The 17302-nt window shown below is 43.2% G+C and overlaps 1 protein-coding gene across 1 annotated transcript in view; it reads left to right on the forward strand.

The window, feature by feature from the left end:
- Nucleotides 1-17302, forward strand: part of LOC134658326 (calsyntenin-1) — a 295963-nt gene that overhangs the window by 265881 nt on the left and 12780 nt on the right. The window contains exons 3-12 of the mRNA XM_063513957.1: nt 3109-3230; nt 3853-4064; nt 6428-6574; nt 7545-7745; nt 9268-9348; nt 10006-10188; nt 12178-12305; nt 13170-13350; nt 14396-14533; nt 16490-16622. Of these exons, the coding sequence (XP_063370027.1) occupies nt 3109-3230; nt 3853-4064; nt 6428-6574; nt 7545-7745; nt 9268-9348; nt 10006-10188; nt 12178-12305; nt 13170-13350; nt 14396-14533; nt 16490-16622 (1526 nt within the window). The remainder of the gene's footprint in view (nt 1-3108; nt 3231-3852; nt 4065-6427; nt 6575-7544; nt 7746-9267; nt 9349-10005; nt 10189-12177; nt 12306-13169; nt 13351-14395; nt 14534-16489; nt 16623-17302) is intronic.

Genomic DNA, 17302 nt, shown 5'->3' on the forward strand with positions numbered 1-17302 from the left:
TGTAACATAATCGTCCAAACCATGCATTTAAGTTTCGCTTTCAAATTTATTTTATTATGATTAGATAATACAGATGGCATTCTATTAAATACCTGCAGTAACGCGATAAACACAGTGTTTTTGTGACCATGGGACGTGGTAAAAAACTTACAAGTTTAGAAATTGAAAAGGTTAATTTTTATTTAACTCTAAAATTGTCCCATCTTGAGATAGCTAAAAAAATAGGTCGCAGCCCTAAAGTTATTAATAATTATGTTAAAAATAAGGAAAATTACGGCCACCAGTATAAAGGACGCACAAAATTTGCCACTACGGATCGTGAACGTCGACTTATTTTACGCTCTGCTTCAAATTCCACCAAGACCGCCAGGCAAATAGCTAGTGAAATAAATACTAGAGCATCTCTCTCTACAGTTCGACGGATTATTAGAACATCATCCCACCTCAAACGAAAAAAAATCATGAGTAAACCTCCTTTGCGCGAACAACATGTGGCGGGTCGACTATCTTATTGCTAAAAAGTACATGTGCTGGAAAACCGAGTGGCGAAATGTGATTTTTAGTAATGAGAAAAAGTTAATCTAGATGGTCCAGATGGATTTAAATATTATTTTCATGACCTAAGGAAAAAACCGAAAGGACTATCACGTCATCATTCAACTCTCGGATCGGTGATGGTTTGGGGAGCAATTTCTTACTATGGTACTGTTGATTTAATTGTGGTAGACAGAAGACTAAATTCTGAAAAGTATTTAAATTTATTAAAAGAAACAAAAAGTACGATCAGAAAAGTAATAAGTAGAAAAAAAATGTTTTTTCAGCATGATAATGCTCCCATACACACGTCAGCCATAGTTACAAAGTGGTTTGAAGAAAACCAGATTGAAGTTCTAGATTGGCCATCCTTGTCCCCTGATCTGGAAATCATGGAAAATGCCTGGGGTTGGCTGTCTCGGCAAGTTTATTACAACGGAAGACAGTTTAGTAATAAAGAAGAACTGATTCAAGCTATTTACAATGTTTGGGATTCTGTGGACGTTAATTATATACATTCTTTATATGAATCACTACCTAATCGTATTTTCCAATTAATAAGGTCTAATGGAAGGTATACGAAATATTAAACGAAAGAGTTTGAATAACTAAACAGTATCTTTTAGCATGTGAGGCTATTCAAGTGGAAGGGTCAATTATTTGTTTGACGTTATTTCTTAAAACTTTGATTAGATAACAATAAAGATTTTATTTACCATTACAAGGCTTCTTGTTTTATTTCATATTAAATGTTTAATGTATATCTCCTTTTTACATTACTATGAGAAATATTAATTTTGGTGAGTGAGGCTATTCAAGTGGCTGGCACTGTATTATAGTTTAAAATTTATCCTACACTGTTTTGTATCCAGGCATTACCTATTTTTTCTTTTCAATATTGGGAACTTAGATTTTTTGAAAGTGAAGCAACTCGGGCACGTATCCGGGGTTCCCCTAGGTTAAATATAAGTAAAAGTTAGGAAGCACGGTTCAGTAAGTAAGTAATAGTATAATAAGGAAATCAAATAGGTAGTTTTAAAGGTCCTTTCTCATTGGTTTTCGTTTGATCCGTACTGAAAGTGACACCATGTATAATTATTTTAATTAATTACCTTCTTCGTCTAAGAGAGAAGGTTCATCCTTCAAAAATAGATAGTTATTCGGTTATCCAAATTTTAAGTGATTGAATAGAAATGGTGGTCTGAAATCTTGGCTTCGTACAGGTACTTAATTTATTTTAGCATTATTTCTAGTCTAGCTCGATAGCCTTGCAAACTAATCAAAACCCAGTTCTTGTAGTTTACAGTTCTACATTGTAGGCAGAGATAAACTGAACGATGCCAACTTTTACAATACTGCCAGGGGCAGTCCTGCGAGTTTGTAGCGGATTGACTTGGCCAACTTTGTAGATTTTGACTTGATAGTTGCAGTAAAATTGTTCGATACGGATTGTAGTGGCAGTGGAACAAGGAGTTTACAAAGTTTGGTACGGTCAGCTGAGTAGTTAAGGTAGTGTAGTGTAGTGTTTTTTTTATATATTAAGGCTGACATTCCACTGAGCGAGCGGAGATGAGAGGAATCAAGCATTTGGTTGTAATCTACATCTCCTCCCAGCTCCTCTGGATTTTAATCAATGCTATTGGTTGATTCCACTCATAACCGCCTCAGTGAAGAGGCAGTCTGAGGAACCCGAGAATACGCTTCGATTTGGAAAGTACAATTCGAAACAAAAAAATCCAGATAGTAAAATAAATTAGTGTTGTTATACTTCATCATCATCATATCAGGCCTTTCTCGCCCATTGCTGAGCATAGGCCTCTCTTCTAGTACGCCTCTTGTCCCGGTCCTGAGCTAATCTCATCCGTCGCGTCCGTTGGCTCGTTAGGTAGACGACATCCGGAAGGTCACTTCGGGGCTTCTATCATCCGTTGTTATACTTACCTACTTTATACCTATCGAGAGTCACCAATACGTCTACTTTCTACTAGGGAAGCTATTCCTTATGCATCGAAATTGCGGAAGCAAACATGCTCTCAAACTTACACAAATCACCATCGCAACTACCCTATTTCCATAGCACTAACTTCGCCACTTATCCCCATTCGAACTACTTTGAACTTTAACCTCTCCGCTTAAAATTCATTTTTCGACGCAATGCAGGCGTTGAGGTCCGGGTTATTATATTTGAGACCGTATTTCGGTAGTTATACGTTGCTTTGTCGCGTGAATGGTGGATTGAAGCGTATTAGGATAGCTCAATAGGCGATGTATTGAATTCAGTAGAACATTTTGCGCCGTACGTGAATTTTGAATCTATGTACGTTCGTGTTGTACATTGGTAAGTAAGTGGTGGTGAAATGTCTGAATACATTTCACCACAAAGGGAATTTGGTTAACTTTATATTGAAAGTGAGTCCAGAACCGTGAGTTTGAATTTGAAGTGAAGCCGTGTTTACAATTTGGTGGTTCTACAGCTTTATATGAAGAAATTTTTGTGGCCTGGCGCGGATGTCTTGTTTGGCTGGGTGGCAATTAATGTGTTAAAAGACGGTAATGACGATGATGACGTTTCAGATAATGGTGATCGACGAGAACGAGGCGCGGCTGCGCGTGCGCTTCCCCCTCAACTGCGAGAAGCGGCGCAACTACAAGTTCGACATCGCCGCCGTGGGCTGTGACGGCTCCTACTCCAACACGTGAGTTTACTAATTATTGTAATTAATTAAGTAACGAAAACACAAAACAAAGGAAGAGAAAAGTATTACAAATGAACCCATGGTCATGAAGTTCAGACCCTGAACAATCTAATCGATGAGCCTATTTGCTTGAGCAACCCTCGATTCGATCCTCGAAGGTAACTTACTTAACATACTTCTACCGAAAGATAAAAGAACTGGTGCGTTGTCACCAAAAGTTTCCCGCGATCTTGATCAGATCTTCGTTCCGTGTTCGGTTGTTAACCTACCTGTTTACCTCACCTACCTTGTAAAAAGATCATCGCAAATACTTCCAAAATGCACACGAATATATTAGAAAGCTAATATAATATTATATATTTGAGACGATAAACTAAACCCCAAAAATTAACCTCAGAGAAAATAATGATCTAAAGTCTAAACGTGGTCCTGATTGTGAGATACCTGAAGACTAACGGCGTTATTCATAAACGTCTGCTAAGTTAATCAGCTGATGATCGTCGTTTGTCCCTCTCTATGGCATAACGACAGATAGGGACAAACGACCATCATCAACTGTTTAAGTTAGCAGCCGTTATGAATAACACCATTAATATTTATACAACACCTCTAAATGTTCCAGGGTCCCAGTCCACATAACGGTGACAGACGTGAACGAATTCGCGCCGGTCTTCCCCCAATCTGCGTACGTCAAGTCCGTGGACGAGGGACGCATCTACGACGAGATAGTCCGCGTCGAAGCGACTGATCGCGACTGTACGCCGCGGTACGGCGACGTTTGCAAGTACGAGATACTGACGGATCGGAGCCAGCCGTTCGCTATCGATACTTACGGTAAGTTAGCCAGGATATCTTCTGAGGATATTTATCCTCAAACGCTCAAGTATACGCGTATTATATCATAGGCATTTGCCTATGATATAATACGCGTAGAAGCGACTGATCGCGACTGTACGCCGCGGTACGGCGACGTTTGCAAGTACGAGATACTGACGGATCGGAGCCAGCCCTTCGCTATCGATACTTACGGTAAGTTTGCCAGGATACCTCCTGAGGATAAATGTCTATGATATAATACACGTAGAAGCCACTGATCGCGACTGTACGCCGCGGTACGGCGACGTGTGCAAGTACGAGATACTGACGGATCGGAGCCAGCCCTTCGCTATCGATACTTACGGTAAGTTTGCCAAGATACCTCCTGAGGATAAATGTCTATGATATAATACACGTAGAAGCCACTGATCGCGACTGTACGCCGCGGTACGGCGACGTGTGCAAGTACGAGATACTGACGGATCGGAGCCAGCCGTTCGCTATCGATACTTACGGTAAGTTTGCCAGGATATCTTCTGAGGATAAATGTCTATGATATAGTCCGCGTCGAAGCGACTGATCGCGACTGTACGCCGCGGTACGGGGACATGTGCAAGTACGAGATACTGACGGATCGGAGCCAAGCCAGCCCATCGCTTTAGATACTTATGGTAAGATTGCACGGTCTTCCTTCACTATGCTGCGTCAAGTGGATGAGAGTCTAGTATGAGATAGTTCGTGTTGAAGCGACTAATCGCGACTGTACAGTCGCCATCACATATATCGGAGCGGCCAAGGTGCTCACAAATATCTGACCACTCCTCTATTGTCAAGGCGTTAGAGTGCGTGTTCATATATTGTTGAGCACCTTAGCCGCACCGATATATCTGATGGCGACAGTTGTACACCGCGATATGGCGATGACTGCAAGTCCGAGATAATTAATATCATTGGCTTCTCCTTCATGCAATGACGTGAAATTAACTTTAGAGTTATTTAGATAGATAATATGCACAACATACATGGCATAGACAACATACATGACATTAAAAGTACAAGATAAGAACATGCAAAAACAACTTAATTACTAATAATCTTTAATAGAAAAAAACCGACTTCTCTAACTACTAGCCTGGACCCACTTAACGGCGCTTATACTTTATTTGGTAATATGTATACATTTTATGGTAATCATAGTGGTTTGTTTAGTTTAGGTATCATAGTGGTTTTCCGGATCAAGGTCCGGGTCCGTGTCCGGATCCGGGTCCGATTCCGAGTACGGGTCCGAGTCCGAGTACGGGTCCGAGTCCGGAGTCCGGGGCCCAGTCCAAGTCAAAATCGAAATTCAGAATCATAAAACGTGTACTATGCGTCGTTGAAGAGTTCTGTTCTGATCATCATCAGCAGTTCCGCTTCATCAAATGCCACAGTTTGTAATGTAAATGCTTGATTTTCTGATGAAAATATATAAAATTCTATACGTATGCCTTTAAGATTTGAGGAGTTCCCTCGATTCCTCATGGATCCCATGTTCAGGACTTGAGATTGACATAAATGTGCCTAAAAACCTAACTTGCTTAACAAACATAACGAAAAGGACAAATCGCCAAATGCGAGCTATGCGTCGTTGAAGAGTTCCGTTATGATCATCATCAGCAGTTCCACTGCATCAAATGCGACAGTTTTTAATGAAAATGCTTAATTTTTTGATGAAAATACAAAAATCTCTATATGCATGCCTTTAAGATTTGAGGAGTTCCCTCGATTCCTCATGGATCCCATCATCAGAACTCGAGCTTGACAAAAATGTGGCTTAAAAACTTAACTTGCTTAACAAACATAACGAAGAGGACAAATCGTCAAACGTGTACTATGCGTCGTTGAAGAGTTCCGTTCTGATCATCATCAGCAGTTCCACTTCATCAAATGTCACTTTTTTAAATGTATATGCTTGATTTGTTGATAAAAACACAAAAATCACTATATGTATGCCTTTAAGATTTGAGGAGTTCCCTCGATTCCTCATGGATCCCATCATCAGAACTGGGTTTTGACAAAAACGGGACCAATCTGTATGCATATACATACAATCAAAAAAAAAAATTTCAAAATCGGTCCAGTAATGACGGAGATATGGAGTAACAAACATAAAAAATAAAAAAAAAAAAATAAAAAAAAAATAAAAAAAAAACATACAACCGAATTGATAACCTCCTCCTTTTAGATTTGGAAGTCGGTTAAAAACTATTAACGATTACTTTATGAAGCCATGTGTAGTGGCACAGAAAAGGCGCTGGCTCAGCATTGTGATGCGGCAAGCCACATCGCTGGTATTCTGCGACTTACTTCTCATTATTTGATGTATTTTTTTGTGTTTCCAGGTGTGATCCGCAACACGGAGCCGCTGGACTACGAGAAATCACACAACCACATCCTGTCTGTCGTGGCCTACGACTGCGGCATGATGCAGTCAGCTCCGGTGATGGTCACCATCAAGGTCAACAAGCCCTGCCGCGCGGGCTGGAAGGGTAAAAGCATTGATAATATAGTCTTTTAAATTGGAACATACTCTGGCTGCGATATGATAAGCAACCTCACAGTGTTAGGCAATGATATTATATAATAATAGATATGTTATACTCATACATGAGGAGCACAAAAATACTTCCATATTTATTTCTGTGCCTACGAAGAAATCTGTTATTTTTGATTAATTTTCTTATTCCATCCATCTTTGTCACACTTGTTGTTAAACATAAGGTCGTCTCTTTCTCTTTCGGTGTGCGGGAGCTCGTTAGCACGTGCACATTTCTCGCTTGTCCAGCCGCGTCTAAAGGAAACTTGTCCAATTTGTCACAAGTTAAGCGCTTCAATTTTGGAACGCCTATAACCTATCTTTAGTTATAAATCATTGGTGTTAGGACGCCAGGTGTCAAGATCTTTAGTATTTTATAAGACACCTGAAGTCTAAAGTCTTCAACCAAGACAGCTTTCAACTGACGCGGGCTTGAATAATATAAATTGCCTTGTGTGTACAAAAGTTATAGTTAAATTACTGCAAGCCCTGGGAGGCATGTAAATTGGACAACCAACTCAGAAAAAGAACAAGCAAGCTTACATTTTCACGCACTTGATATTCAAAGTGACTTCCCTGCCCTTCCATCTACTAAATAACCAAAAATGAGTAAAAATATACAGAGACTTCGGCCAAAACGCGGACAGCGTGGTGTCATGCGTCACTTTCGCACTTACCCATTTGTTAGAATGTGAGAGGCATAGTGACAGACGATGAAGAGGCGACCATTCTAGCCCTACAGGTTTCGGCGTGCTGTTGAACTGCTGCGGAAAAGGTCCTTAACGTTTGTACATAATAATAGTAATATAATCATACTTTTCAATGTCGTACCTACTTAGGCCACTCAGCAAGCTTCACGGCACCCGACTGAAAAGCTCTCTATTATATCACGATTGTATAAAATGCTATTTTCTCACCACCAGGAGTAGCAGAACGCGTGGACTACGCCCCGGGCACGGGGCCCCTAGCCCTATTTCCAGCTGCCCGCCTCGAGGCCTGCTCATCCGACGAGCGCTGCCCCGGAGTCACCAGGATACAGGCCGCTGTCACCCTGCAGGCCTCCAGGGCGGGCTCGGGTTGCGACCGGGACACTTATGCTGTACACTCGCAGAGGACCATTTGTGGTAAGTACCCTGTCATTGTGCGTCACCAGGATACAGGCCGCTGTCACCCTGCAGGCCTCCAGGGCCGGCTCGGGTTGCGACCGGGACACTTATGCTGTACACTCGCAGAGGACCATTTGTGGTAAGTACCCTGTCATTGTGCGTCACCAGGATACAGGCCGCTGTCACCCTGCAGGCCTCCAGGGCGGGCTCGGGTTGCGACCGGGACACTTATGGTGTACACTCGGAGAGGACCATTTGTGGTAAGTACCCTGTCATTGTGCGTCACCAGGATACAGGCCGCTGTCACCCTGCAGGCCTCCAGGGCGGGCTCGGGTTGCGACCGGGACACTTATGCTGTACACTCGCAGAGGACCATTTGTGGTAAGTACCCTGTCATTGTGCGTCACCAGGATACAGGCCGCTGTCACCCTGCAGGCCTCCAGGGCCGGCTCGGGTTGCGACCGGGACACTTATGCTGTACACTCGCAGAGGACCATTTGTGGTAAGTACCCTGTCATTGTGCGTCACCAGGATACAGGCCGCTGTCACCCTGCAGGCCTCCAGGGCGGGCTCGGGTTGCGACCGGGACACTTATGGTGTACACTCGGAGAGGACCATTTGTGGTAAGTACCCTGTCATTGTGCGTCACCAGGATACAGGCCGCTGTCACCCTGCAGGCCTCCAGGGCGGGCTCGGGTTGCGACCGGGACACTTATGCTGTACACTCGCAGAGGACCATTTGTGGTAAGTACCCTGTTATTATATTTGCGCTAAAAGCGCTGGTGGCCTAGCGGTAAGAGCGTGCGACTTGCAATTCGGAGGTCGCGGGCTCGTACCAATGAGTTTTTCGGAACTTATGTACGAAATATCATTTGATATTTACCAGTCGCTTTTCGGTGAAGGAAAACATCGTGAGGAAACCGGACTAATCCTAATACGGGCCTAGTTTACCCTCTGGGTTGGAAGGTCAGATGGCAGTCGCTTTCGTAAAAACTAGTGCCCACGACAATTACTGGGATTAGTTGCCAAGCGCGGACCCCAGGCTCCCATGAGCTGTGGCAAAATGCCGGGACAACGCGAGGAAGATGATGACCCTGTTATTATATTTAGTTACAAAAACGGGTCTAACACGGGTAATAAACATTAAAATTTAACGGGTAACTGCAATTTCTTTGTCTACCCCGAATATTTTTATATACTAATTTCGGGTAGTTCAGTGTCGTTTTATTTATATCTCCGTTGACATTTGCTGGGATGTCAGTCTTTCCGTGACTACAGCTGGTGCAATTCAGCTGTAACGTCGGAATTTAAGGTAAAAACAATGAAAGTATATCGCGGTAGACCCGTATGTGTAATTAAATATGTGTACAAAACGAGAGAGTTTAAAGTTTTATACCCTGTCATTGTCGCTACCCCGGCCTCACGAGGCGGGACTTGCCATGAAACTCTTAAGTTTTATACCCGTATTCTATCTGTGTGAGATTTCGTATAAAAATTGTAATTGAAAATGTATCTACTATAATTTACCCTTTACTTCCAGGTTTGGACCCCAAGACAGTGGATCTCTTGCCGAGCCCGGGCGCTGGCAATGAATGGGCGAAGGCTCTCAAACCTGATTCAGGTATGCATCTTGTCTAATTTAGTACTTTCTTACCTAAGTTTTTAATAGTTTAGTTTGGCATGTACCGGTGTACACCCTTGTGTTGTTGATCCCCCTGCAAACAAATTTCCCAAGCCTCTCGCGCATGAGAGGAAGCATGTGCAGTGGGAAAGGCTGAACTGTTACTAAAGTTTTGAATCGTATCTCCTTTTTTTGCACCATAAATAGAAGTATAAGACAAACGGCTATCAGTTCTTCAATCTTTTATCTCCATTTTTGTCGACCGGATTTTGAAAGAAATGAATGCTAATTTTTTTATGAGTTTTTTTACGAAAAAACACTTTTTCGTATCTAGTTTGCTGTGAAGCATCTTAGATATACGAAATGTACATATTTGGGTTCGTCTTTGACGTCTCGAAAAATGTGTCGAGGATTTTAATTTTAAACTAATTAACACAAAAGTTATGGCCAGAAAACCAGTTTTTTGGCCTAAAATTGTTCAACTTTGATGCCAAATATCTCAAAGACTATGAACTTTGAAGTAAATATGGGATACTATATTGCTTAAAGCCGTTGCTGGTAATATGATAGGCTACAAAAAACATTAGAAAACTAAGGGATTCAGATCGAAGGTCATTGGCGTGGGGGATCCCCTTAAACACTTGCCTTTCGTTCCAGGTCGCGACGGTGAGCAGATGTTCGAGTTCGACGGCTCAACGACAGCCGCAGCGGTGCCATCTAGCGTGCTGCCATCCTCCCTAGCCGGCAGTTTCTCCATATCCACGTGGATGCGACACGCGCCACCACCCGACCATGACAAGCACAGGAAGGAACACGTGCTGTGTCTCGCCGATGACCACAGTAAGTTACTGACTATTTTGTGACCCTAACTTGCGAAGCAGGGATGGTCAGGTTATAAATGTGGTCGACCAGTCGTAGTAGCTCATTCCGTTGCCGGACACATACCCGTCAACATCTCCAGCATCTCCTGATGATGCCTCGTAGAGGTGAAACGTGTCGATGTTTATAACTTTGGTGGTCAAATACGGCGGCAGCGGTGCCATCTAGCGTGCTGCCATCGTCCCTGGCCGGCAGTTTCTCCATATCCACGTGGATGCGACACGCGCCACCACCCGACCATGACAAGCACAGGAAGGAGCACGTGCTGTGTCTCGCCGATGACCACAGTAAGTTACTGACTATTTTGTGACCCTAACTTGGATGGTCAGGTTATAAATGTGGTCGACCAGTCGTAGCAGCTCAGCACTTGTAACTTGTAATACAAGCGGATGTCACTTTTTGACAGCTTTTGTTAGAAAGGGACTTCCACTTGTATTACAAGTTACAAGCTTTTGAGAAACGGGCCCCAGACCGTCAACATCTCCAGATGATGCTCCGTAGAGGTGAAACGTGTCGATGTTTATAACTTTGGTGGTCAAATACGGCGGCAGCGGTGCCATCTAGCGTGCTGCCATCGTCCCTGGCCGGCAGTTTCTCCATATCCACGTGGATGCGACACGCGCCACCACCCGACCATGACAAGCACAGGAAGGAGCACGTGCTGTGTCTCGCCGATGACCACAGTAAGTTACTGACTATTTTGTGACCCTAACTTGCGAGGCAGGGATGGTCACAGTAAGTTACTGTCTTAATGTGAGCCTAACTTGCGAGGCAGGGATGGTCACAGTAAGTTACTGTCTTTATGTGACCCTAACTTGCGAGGCAGGGATGGTCACAGTAAGTTACTGTCTTTATGTGACCCTAACTTGCGAGGCAGGGATGGTCACAGTAAGTTACTGTCTTAATGTGAGCCTAACTTGCGAGGCAGGGATGGTCACAGTAAGTTACTGTCTTTATGTGACCCTAACTTGCGAGGCAGGGATGGTCACAGTAAGTTACTGTCTTTATGTGACCCTAACTTGCGAGGCAGGGATGGTCACAGTAAGTTACTGTCTTTATGTGACCCTAACTTGCGAGGCAGGGATGGTCACAGTAAGTTACTGTCTTTATGTGACCCTAACTTGCGAGGCAGGGATGGTCACAGTAAGTTACTGTCTTTATGTGACCCTAACTTGCGAGGCAGGGATGGTCACAGTAAGTTACTGTCTTTATGTGACCCTAACTTGCGAGGCAGGGATGGTCACAGTAAGTTACTGTCTTTATGTGACCCTAACTTGCGAGGCAGGGATGGTCACAGTAAGTTACTTTCTTTATGTGACCCTAACTTGCGAGGCAGGGATGGTCACAGTAAGTTACTGTCTTTATGTGACCCTAACTTGCGAGGCAGGGATGGTCACAGTAAGTTACTGTCTTTATGTGACCCTAACTTGCGAGGCCTGCCTTACTGTGGTCATCCCTAAGTTACTGACTATTATGTGACCCTAACTTGTGAGGGATGGTCAGGTTATAAATGTGGTAGATCAGTCGTAGCAGCTCATTCCGTTGCCGGACACCAGGGCCAGTATCAAAAGCTTGTAACCTTGTAATACAAGCGGATGTCACTTTTTGACAGCTTTTGTTAGAAAAGGACTTCCGCTTGTATTACAAGTTACAAGCTTTTGAGAAACGGGCCCCAGACCGTCAACATCTCCAGCATCTCCAGATGATGCTCCGTAGAGGCGAAATATGTCGATGTTTGTAGTGTTGGTGGTCAACGGTCGACGATACGGCAATGGCAGTGGCGCCCTCTAGCGTGCTGTCATCTTTAGCCGGAAGGTTTTCTATTTTGACATAGATGCCGCACGTACACAACACAGTCGTGGGATGTTTTCATGAAGCTGGCTTTTAGGTCGTATTTTAATGTCTATCATTATGTAACAGTCACATAAACTGCAAAAATTTGTGTTACAGAAATGAACCGCCACCACTACGCCCTGTTCGTCCGCAACTGCCGCCTCATCCTGCTGCTGAGGCGAGACTTTGGCGATGGTGACCTCAACATCTTCAGACCCGCAGAGTGGCGTTGGAAGATCCCTGAGGTAACCATCATGTTTTACAGAAAAACTTCTTCCAAATTACTTTTCAAGGCCGAAAACTGTTTCTCCTTTCATCTGGGATCAGCTAAAATTTATCAAATGTGACGTTATCCATGAAAAGGGTCCTTATTGTCGATGGCGGTTACGCCATTATTAACGATGCTCCGATATAAATACAATGCCGCGCGACGCTGTGCGGCGTAACTGCCATCGACAATAAGGTCCCTTTTCATTGATAATGCCCCAAATTATGATATTCGAATTTCGTACATCTTTGAACAACAATGGAATTTGATTCGACCTAATTTTTAGTATCAATCGAGATGACATTTTATTTTGATCAAACGCCGCAATGGTGACCGTACCTTGCATGCGGTTTTTAAACAAGACGTAGAGAGCTTATAATAAGTGTCAAGATAAAACTGTACATAATTAGGCTTTAAAACACTCGTGTGATCCTTTTATAGAACTCACTTTGTTCGTTTCATAAACCCACACTCGTGTTTTAATGCCTTTCATTATGGAGCAGTTACATAAACTATTACTCGTTTCGAATTTAAACATTGAATATTGAATAATTTTACGGTTTAGACTCACTTGTTTTAAGTCACTCGCGCGACATGTTTCGGAGAGCCTAGGTCTCCTTTCTCAAGCACTAACAGTGCGAGCAGCGTTCACGACGGCCGTGTATCGCGTACTGCGGCACGCCGCGTCGCACGCTGCGCGCGCGCCGAGAAAGCCGGTTGGGGGAGGTCTTCCGCTGTCATTGTAGGCGGGCATAGTGGTGTCTTTGGGCTTTGGTCACCTAACACTTGTAGCGATACACAGCACGAACTCACTATATACTCAATATTACTCGTTTGACAGGTGTGCGACAACGAATGGCATCACTACGCCGTGAACGTTCGCTTCCCGAACGTGGAACTCTTTGTCGACGGTGAACCGTACCGCGCTGTTGACGGCAAAGGACCAGAGGTCATCGATGACTGGCCCCTGCATCCCGCTCATGGAGTCAACACCACCCTCGTAGTTGGAGCTTGTTGGCAAGGTAAGTCGATTGACAAGAAAAAGTACACTGCCTGAAGATCTCAATAACTGATATTATAAAAAAAAAAAATCATTTATTTGAGACCTTGAGTCCATACACTTACAACTAACTACAAACTAAATTTAACTTAAAAACAAAGTTTTGTACGGAACACTAATAATATGAGCTAGACTATAAATAGTGTTTGATGACTCGGTAATAACTACATACACTCATGTGTATGTAGCCACCACCGAGTGTACCCCGGCCCAGTGCGCAAGAAGCTGACTGTCCACCCTGTCCAACTAAAATGACATTATGACTAAAATGTTGAAACCAAGAATATTAATCCAAATTTTGAAGTGAAAACTTCTTTAGCGGCGCTTTTTGAGGTGGGGAAAAAATGTTAAACTCGCGAGAGATGACGTGACCGTAAGACACGTGACCTGATCGAGAAACTGTTACATGTAATGTCATTGAGTTTTTCTTTATTGATTTAAATGCCATCTAGTGAGTTTCGCTCTAACTGGTATTAATATAACTCGAGTACTAACAGTTATGTGCTTAGGCGTTTCAAGTAATGCGACGAAATAACGCTAGATGGCGTTAACCTCAATTATACATAGTGAAATTTGCACTAGTCATTGAGTTTTCACTTCTGCCGGCACTCTCTGAGTGCAACCCGTTGTTTTTTTTAGGGTTCCGTACCCAAAGGGTAAAAACGGGACCCTATTACTAAGACTCCGCTGTCCGTCCGTCCGTCCGTCCGTCCGTCTGTCACCGGGCTGTATCTCACGAACCGTGATAGCTAGACAGTTGAAATTTTCACAGATGATGTATTTCTGTTGCCGCTGTAACAACAAATACTAAAAACAGAATAAAATAAAGATTTAAATGGGGCTCCCATACAACTAACGTGATTTTTGACCGAAGTTAAGCAACGTCGGGCGGGGTCAGTACTTGGATGGGTGACCGTTTTTCTGCTTGTTTTGCTCTATTTTTTTGTTGACGGTGCGGAACCCTCCGTGCGCGAGTCCGACTCGCACTTGGCCGGTTTTTTTTCTAGGAACCGAAAGCGACATGAAACACCACTTGCACGGCTGGTTGGCCGGCCTGGGCGTGCTGGTGCACGACGTGCAACCGTCTGCAGCGCTCAAGTGCGTCGCGCACTGCCGGGAGGGGCTCAGCCTAGCCCCTGATCTATGTAAGTTATAAGGTTATAACACTTATAACCAGGGATGTTGCGGATGCAGATTTTTTGACATCCGCGGATGCGGATGCGGATGCGGATGCGGATGCGGATGCGGATATTTAAAGGCTCACATCCGCGGATGCGGATGTCAAGATTAGGTACTTAGAAAACGTCAAATATTACATTTTTAGTATTTTTTTTATTAAAAAAAAACGAAGCGTTTAGTATTTGAGCGAGAATATAGGTGCGTTATATTTAATAAACAGTAACTTTGGTACTTAGAAAACGTCAAATATTACATTTTTAGTATTTTTTTTATTAAAAGAAAACGAAGCGTTTAGTATTTGAGCGAGAATATAGGTGCGTTATATTTAATAAACTGTAACTTGGCCGACTTTTCTGGATCTAGATCAGCGGTTCTCAATCTTTTTTTTTGACGGAACCCTTTTGGAAAGCGAAATACTTGATGGAACCCTACAATAAAACAATAGTTTTTGGAAGTGTATTTTTTTATTACTAAGCATAATAATTATGCTTATTTTATTATTCTAAATTCTTGCGGAATCCCTGCAGGGGTGTCGCGGAACCCTAGGGTTCCGCGGAACACACTTTGAGAATGGCTGATCTAGACGATTTCGTTTTTGGTAATGACGAAATTACCTAGCACTTACGCCGCCGCTAAGACGTTCCTGTACCGACTTGTTCGACATCCGCATCCGCATAAGCTCCGCATCGATTTTATGCGGATGCGGATGCAGATGCGGATGTTGAAAATAATGCGGAAGTTCCGCGGTTGCGGATGCGGATGCGGATGTTCGCAACATCCCTGGTTATAACACTAATCATAACATGTCCGCAACATAATGGAATTGTAGAGAGATGTCATATGTAATAGAACGAATTTTTGAGTTTTTGTAATGGAGTGATGAATTGGTTGAGTGAACAACTGGACGACTGTCTGTCCATACCCGTAGATCCGTACCTAATTCGTAATACTGTAAAATAGATAAATGGAAGAAAGAAAACGGGCGATAGACATTTTTCAATAAAACACATAGTCAACTCTTAGGAGAAAGAAGCATAAATAAATTCTTCGGATTTCTATCTCTATTTATAGTTTGACAATATTGTGTTTTGTTAGGCCGTTTTGTTTGTTAATGTCATGACAACATGACGTCCAAAATTGTTTTGGATCTATGATGGTAGGGTACACGAAAAGAACATTTTTTATTTGTAATATTTTAGTCTGGTTTAATATCAACAGACACTTTTCTAGAGTATGTAGATTACTCTAAAATGTGATTTAAACTTTCACGATTTTTACACATTATTAAATTGTACAACGGGACTTAATCGCGTATCTAAGTTTTAAGATTTACCTCCGACGTTTCGAGGACGGCGTTGTCCCCGTGGTCTCGGAGAAGACTGGCTTAAGTTGACATCAGCATCTTCTAACTGCGCGAGTTTTTCGAACTACCCGCACTTGGTCTTGTTTATCCGCTTGAACGTTTTGCGCACTAGGGATGTCACTCTGTCGACACACAACACTAACGATATTCGATTTATCGACTGTCGATATTCGTTTACGCTTACATTTACTAATGACTGGATTCCATGTGGATGAGATCTTGAAACCCTCGTCCCGATTGAAATTACTATGTTTTTTGATTTCAATGGCTTCCCGTACTTTCCTGCTGTAGAAATGACGATCCGTGGACAGGATTTTAGGGTTATGCAGCTCAATCCAGTGGTTTGGTCCTGACTCCAGTAAATGCTCAGCCACGGCAGACTTGTTCACCTGACGATTTTTGACAGCTGCAATATGTTCCTTAACGTCGGAGGTAAATCTTAGATACGCGATTAAGTCCGGTTGTACAATTTAATAATACTCTAAAATGTATCTAAAGGTATTCTACGTTCGTGAATAAATGATATGTAGGTAGGTACCTAACTTTTTTCCGTTTGCAGACCTGAAGTCAGTGTCGGTGGAGGGTGACGGCGTGGCGGACGTGGAGACGTTACTACGTCGCGTGGCGTACGGCGACGCGCGCGCGTTCCCCACGCCCGGACGCCGGAACGTGCACGTCGCAACCACCATCACGTACGTTACACTACCACATATAGTTTGTAGCTTTCTATTAGACCCCGAAGGCTTATCCTATTGTCTATTGTTCAGTAAAACCGCACGTGCTACTTACCTGCAAAAAAGGGTCCTAATTATTATATTTGGCACCTGAGCGCGGGCTAGTCCGACGCTCAAAAAACCAGTGTAGGTGCGCTCTCCGATAACGCGCCTTTGTTACGCATCTCGATGACACATTTTAGACTGGTTCTGTAGCGTTCGACTCGCCGGCACTCAGTAACCGAAGTACCGATTTTTTATGCAGGTGGTTGTGGCACGTGGCACGAGCGGTTTTTCTTAACAATAGACAATAGGATTAGCCTTCGGAGTCTATTAGAAAGCTACAAACTATACCTTCCTGCCCTAGTAGCACGGTCGCATTTTTATCGTTTGTCACCATGCCTGTCACGTTCTAACAAGTAAGTGCGAAAGTGACGGGCATAGTGATAGTCGATAAAAATGGAACCGTGCTGAGCCCGCTGACTAGCTTATTCGTTAACGTTTGTAGCCCGGAAGAGTGAGATAAATAAGTCATATCGGAATGGCAGATACAAACGACCAGCCACTTGGTCATATAGTTGGTCAAACCAATTTGTCAGTCAGTAAGAACCAGGAAAACTACTCTTCCTTTTCTTTTGGGTGCTAGTACACAACAAGAT

This window comes from Cydia amplana, chromosome 22 (genome assembly GCF_948474715.1).
Source record: "Cydia amplana chromosome 22, ilCydAmpl1.1, whole genome shotgun sequence".
Taxonomy (NCBI): Eukaryota; Metazoa; Arthropoda; class Insecta; order Lepidoptera; family Tortricidae; genus Cydia; species Cydia amplana.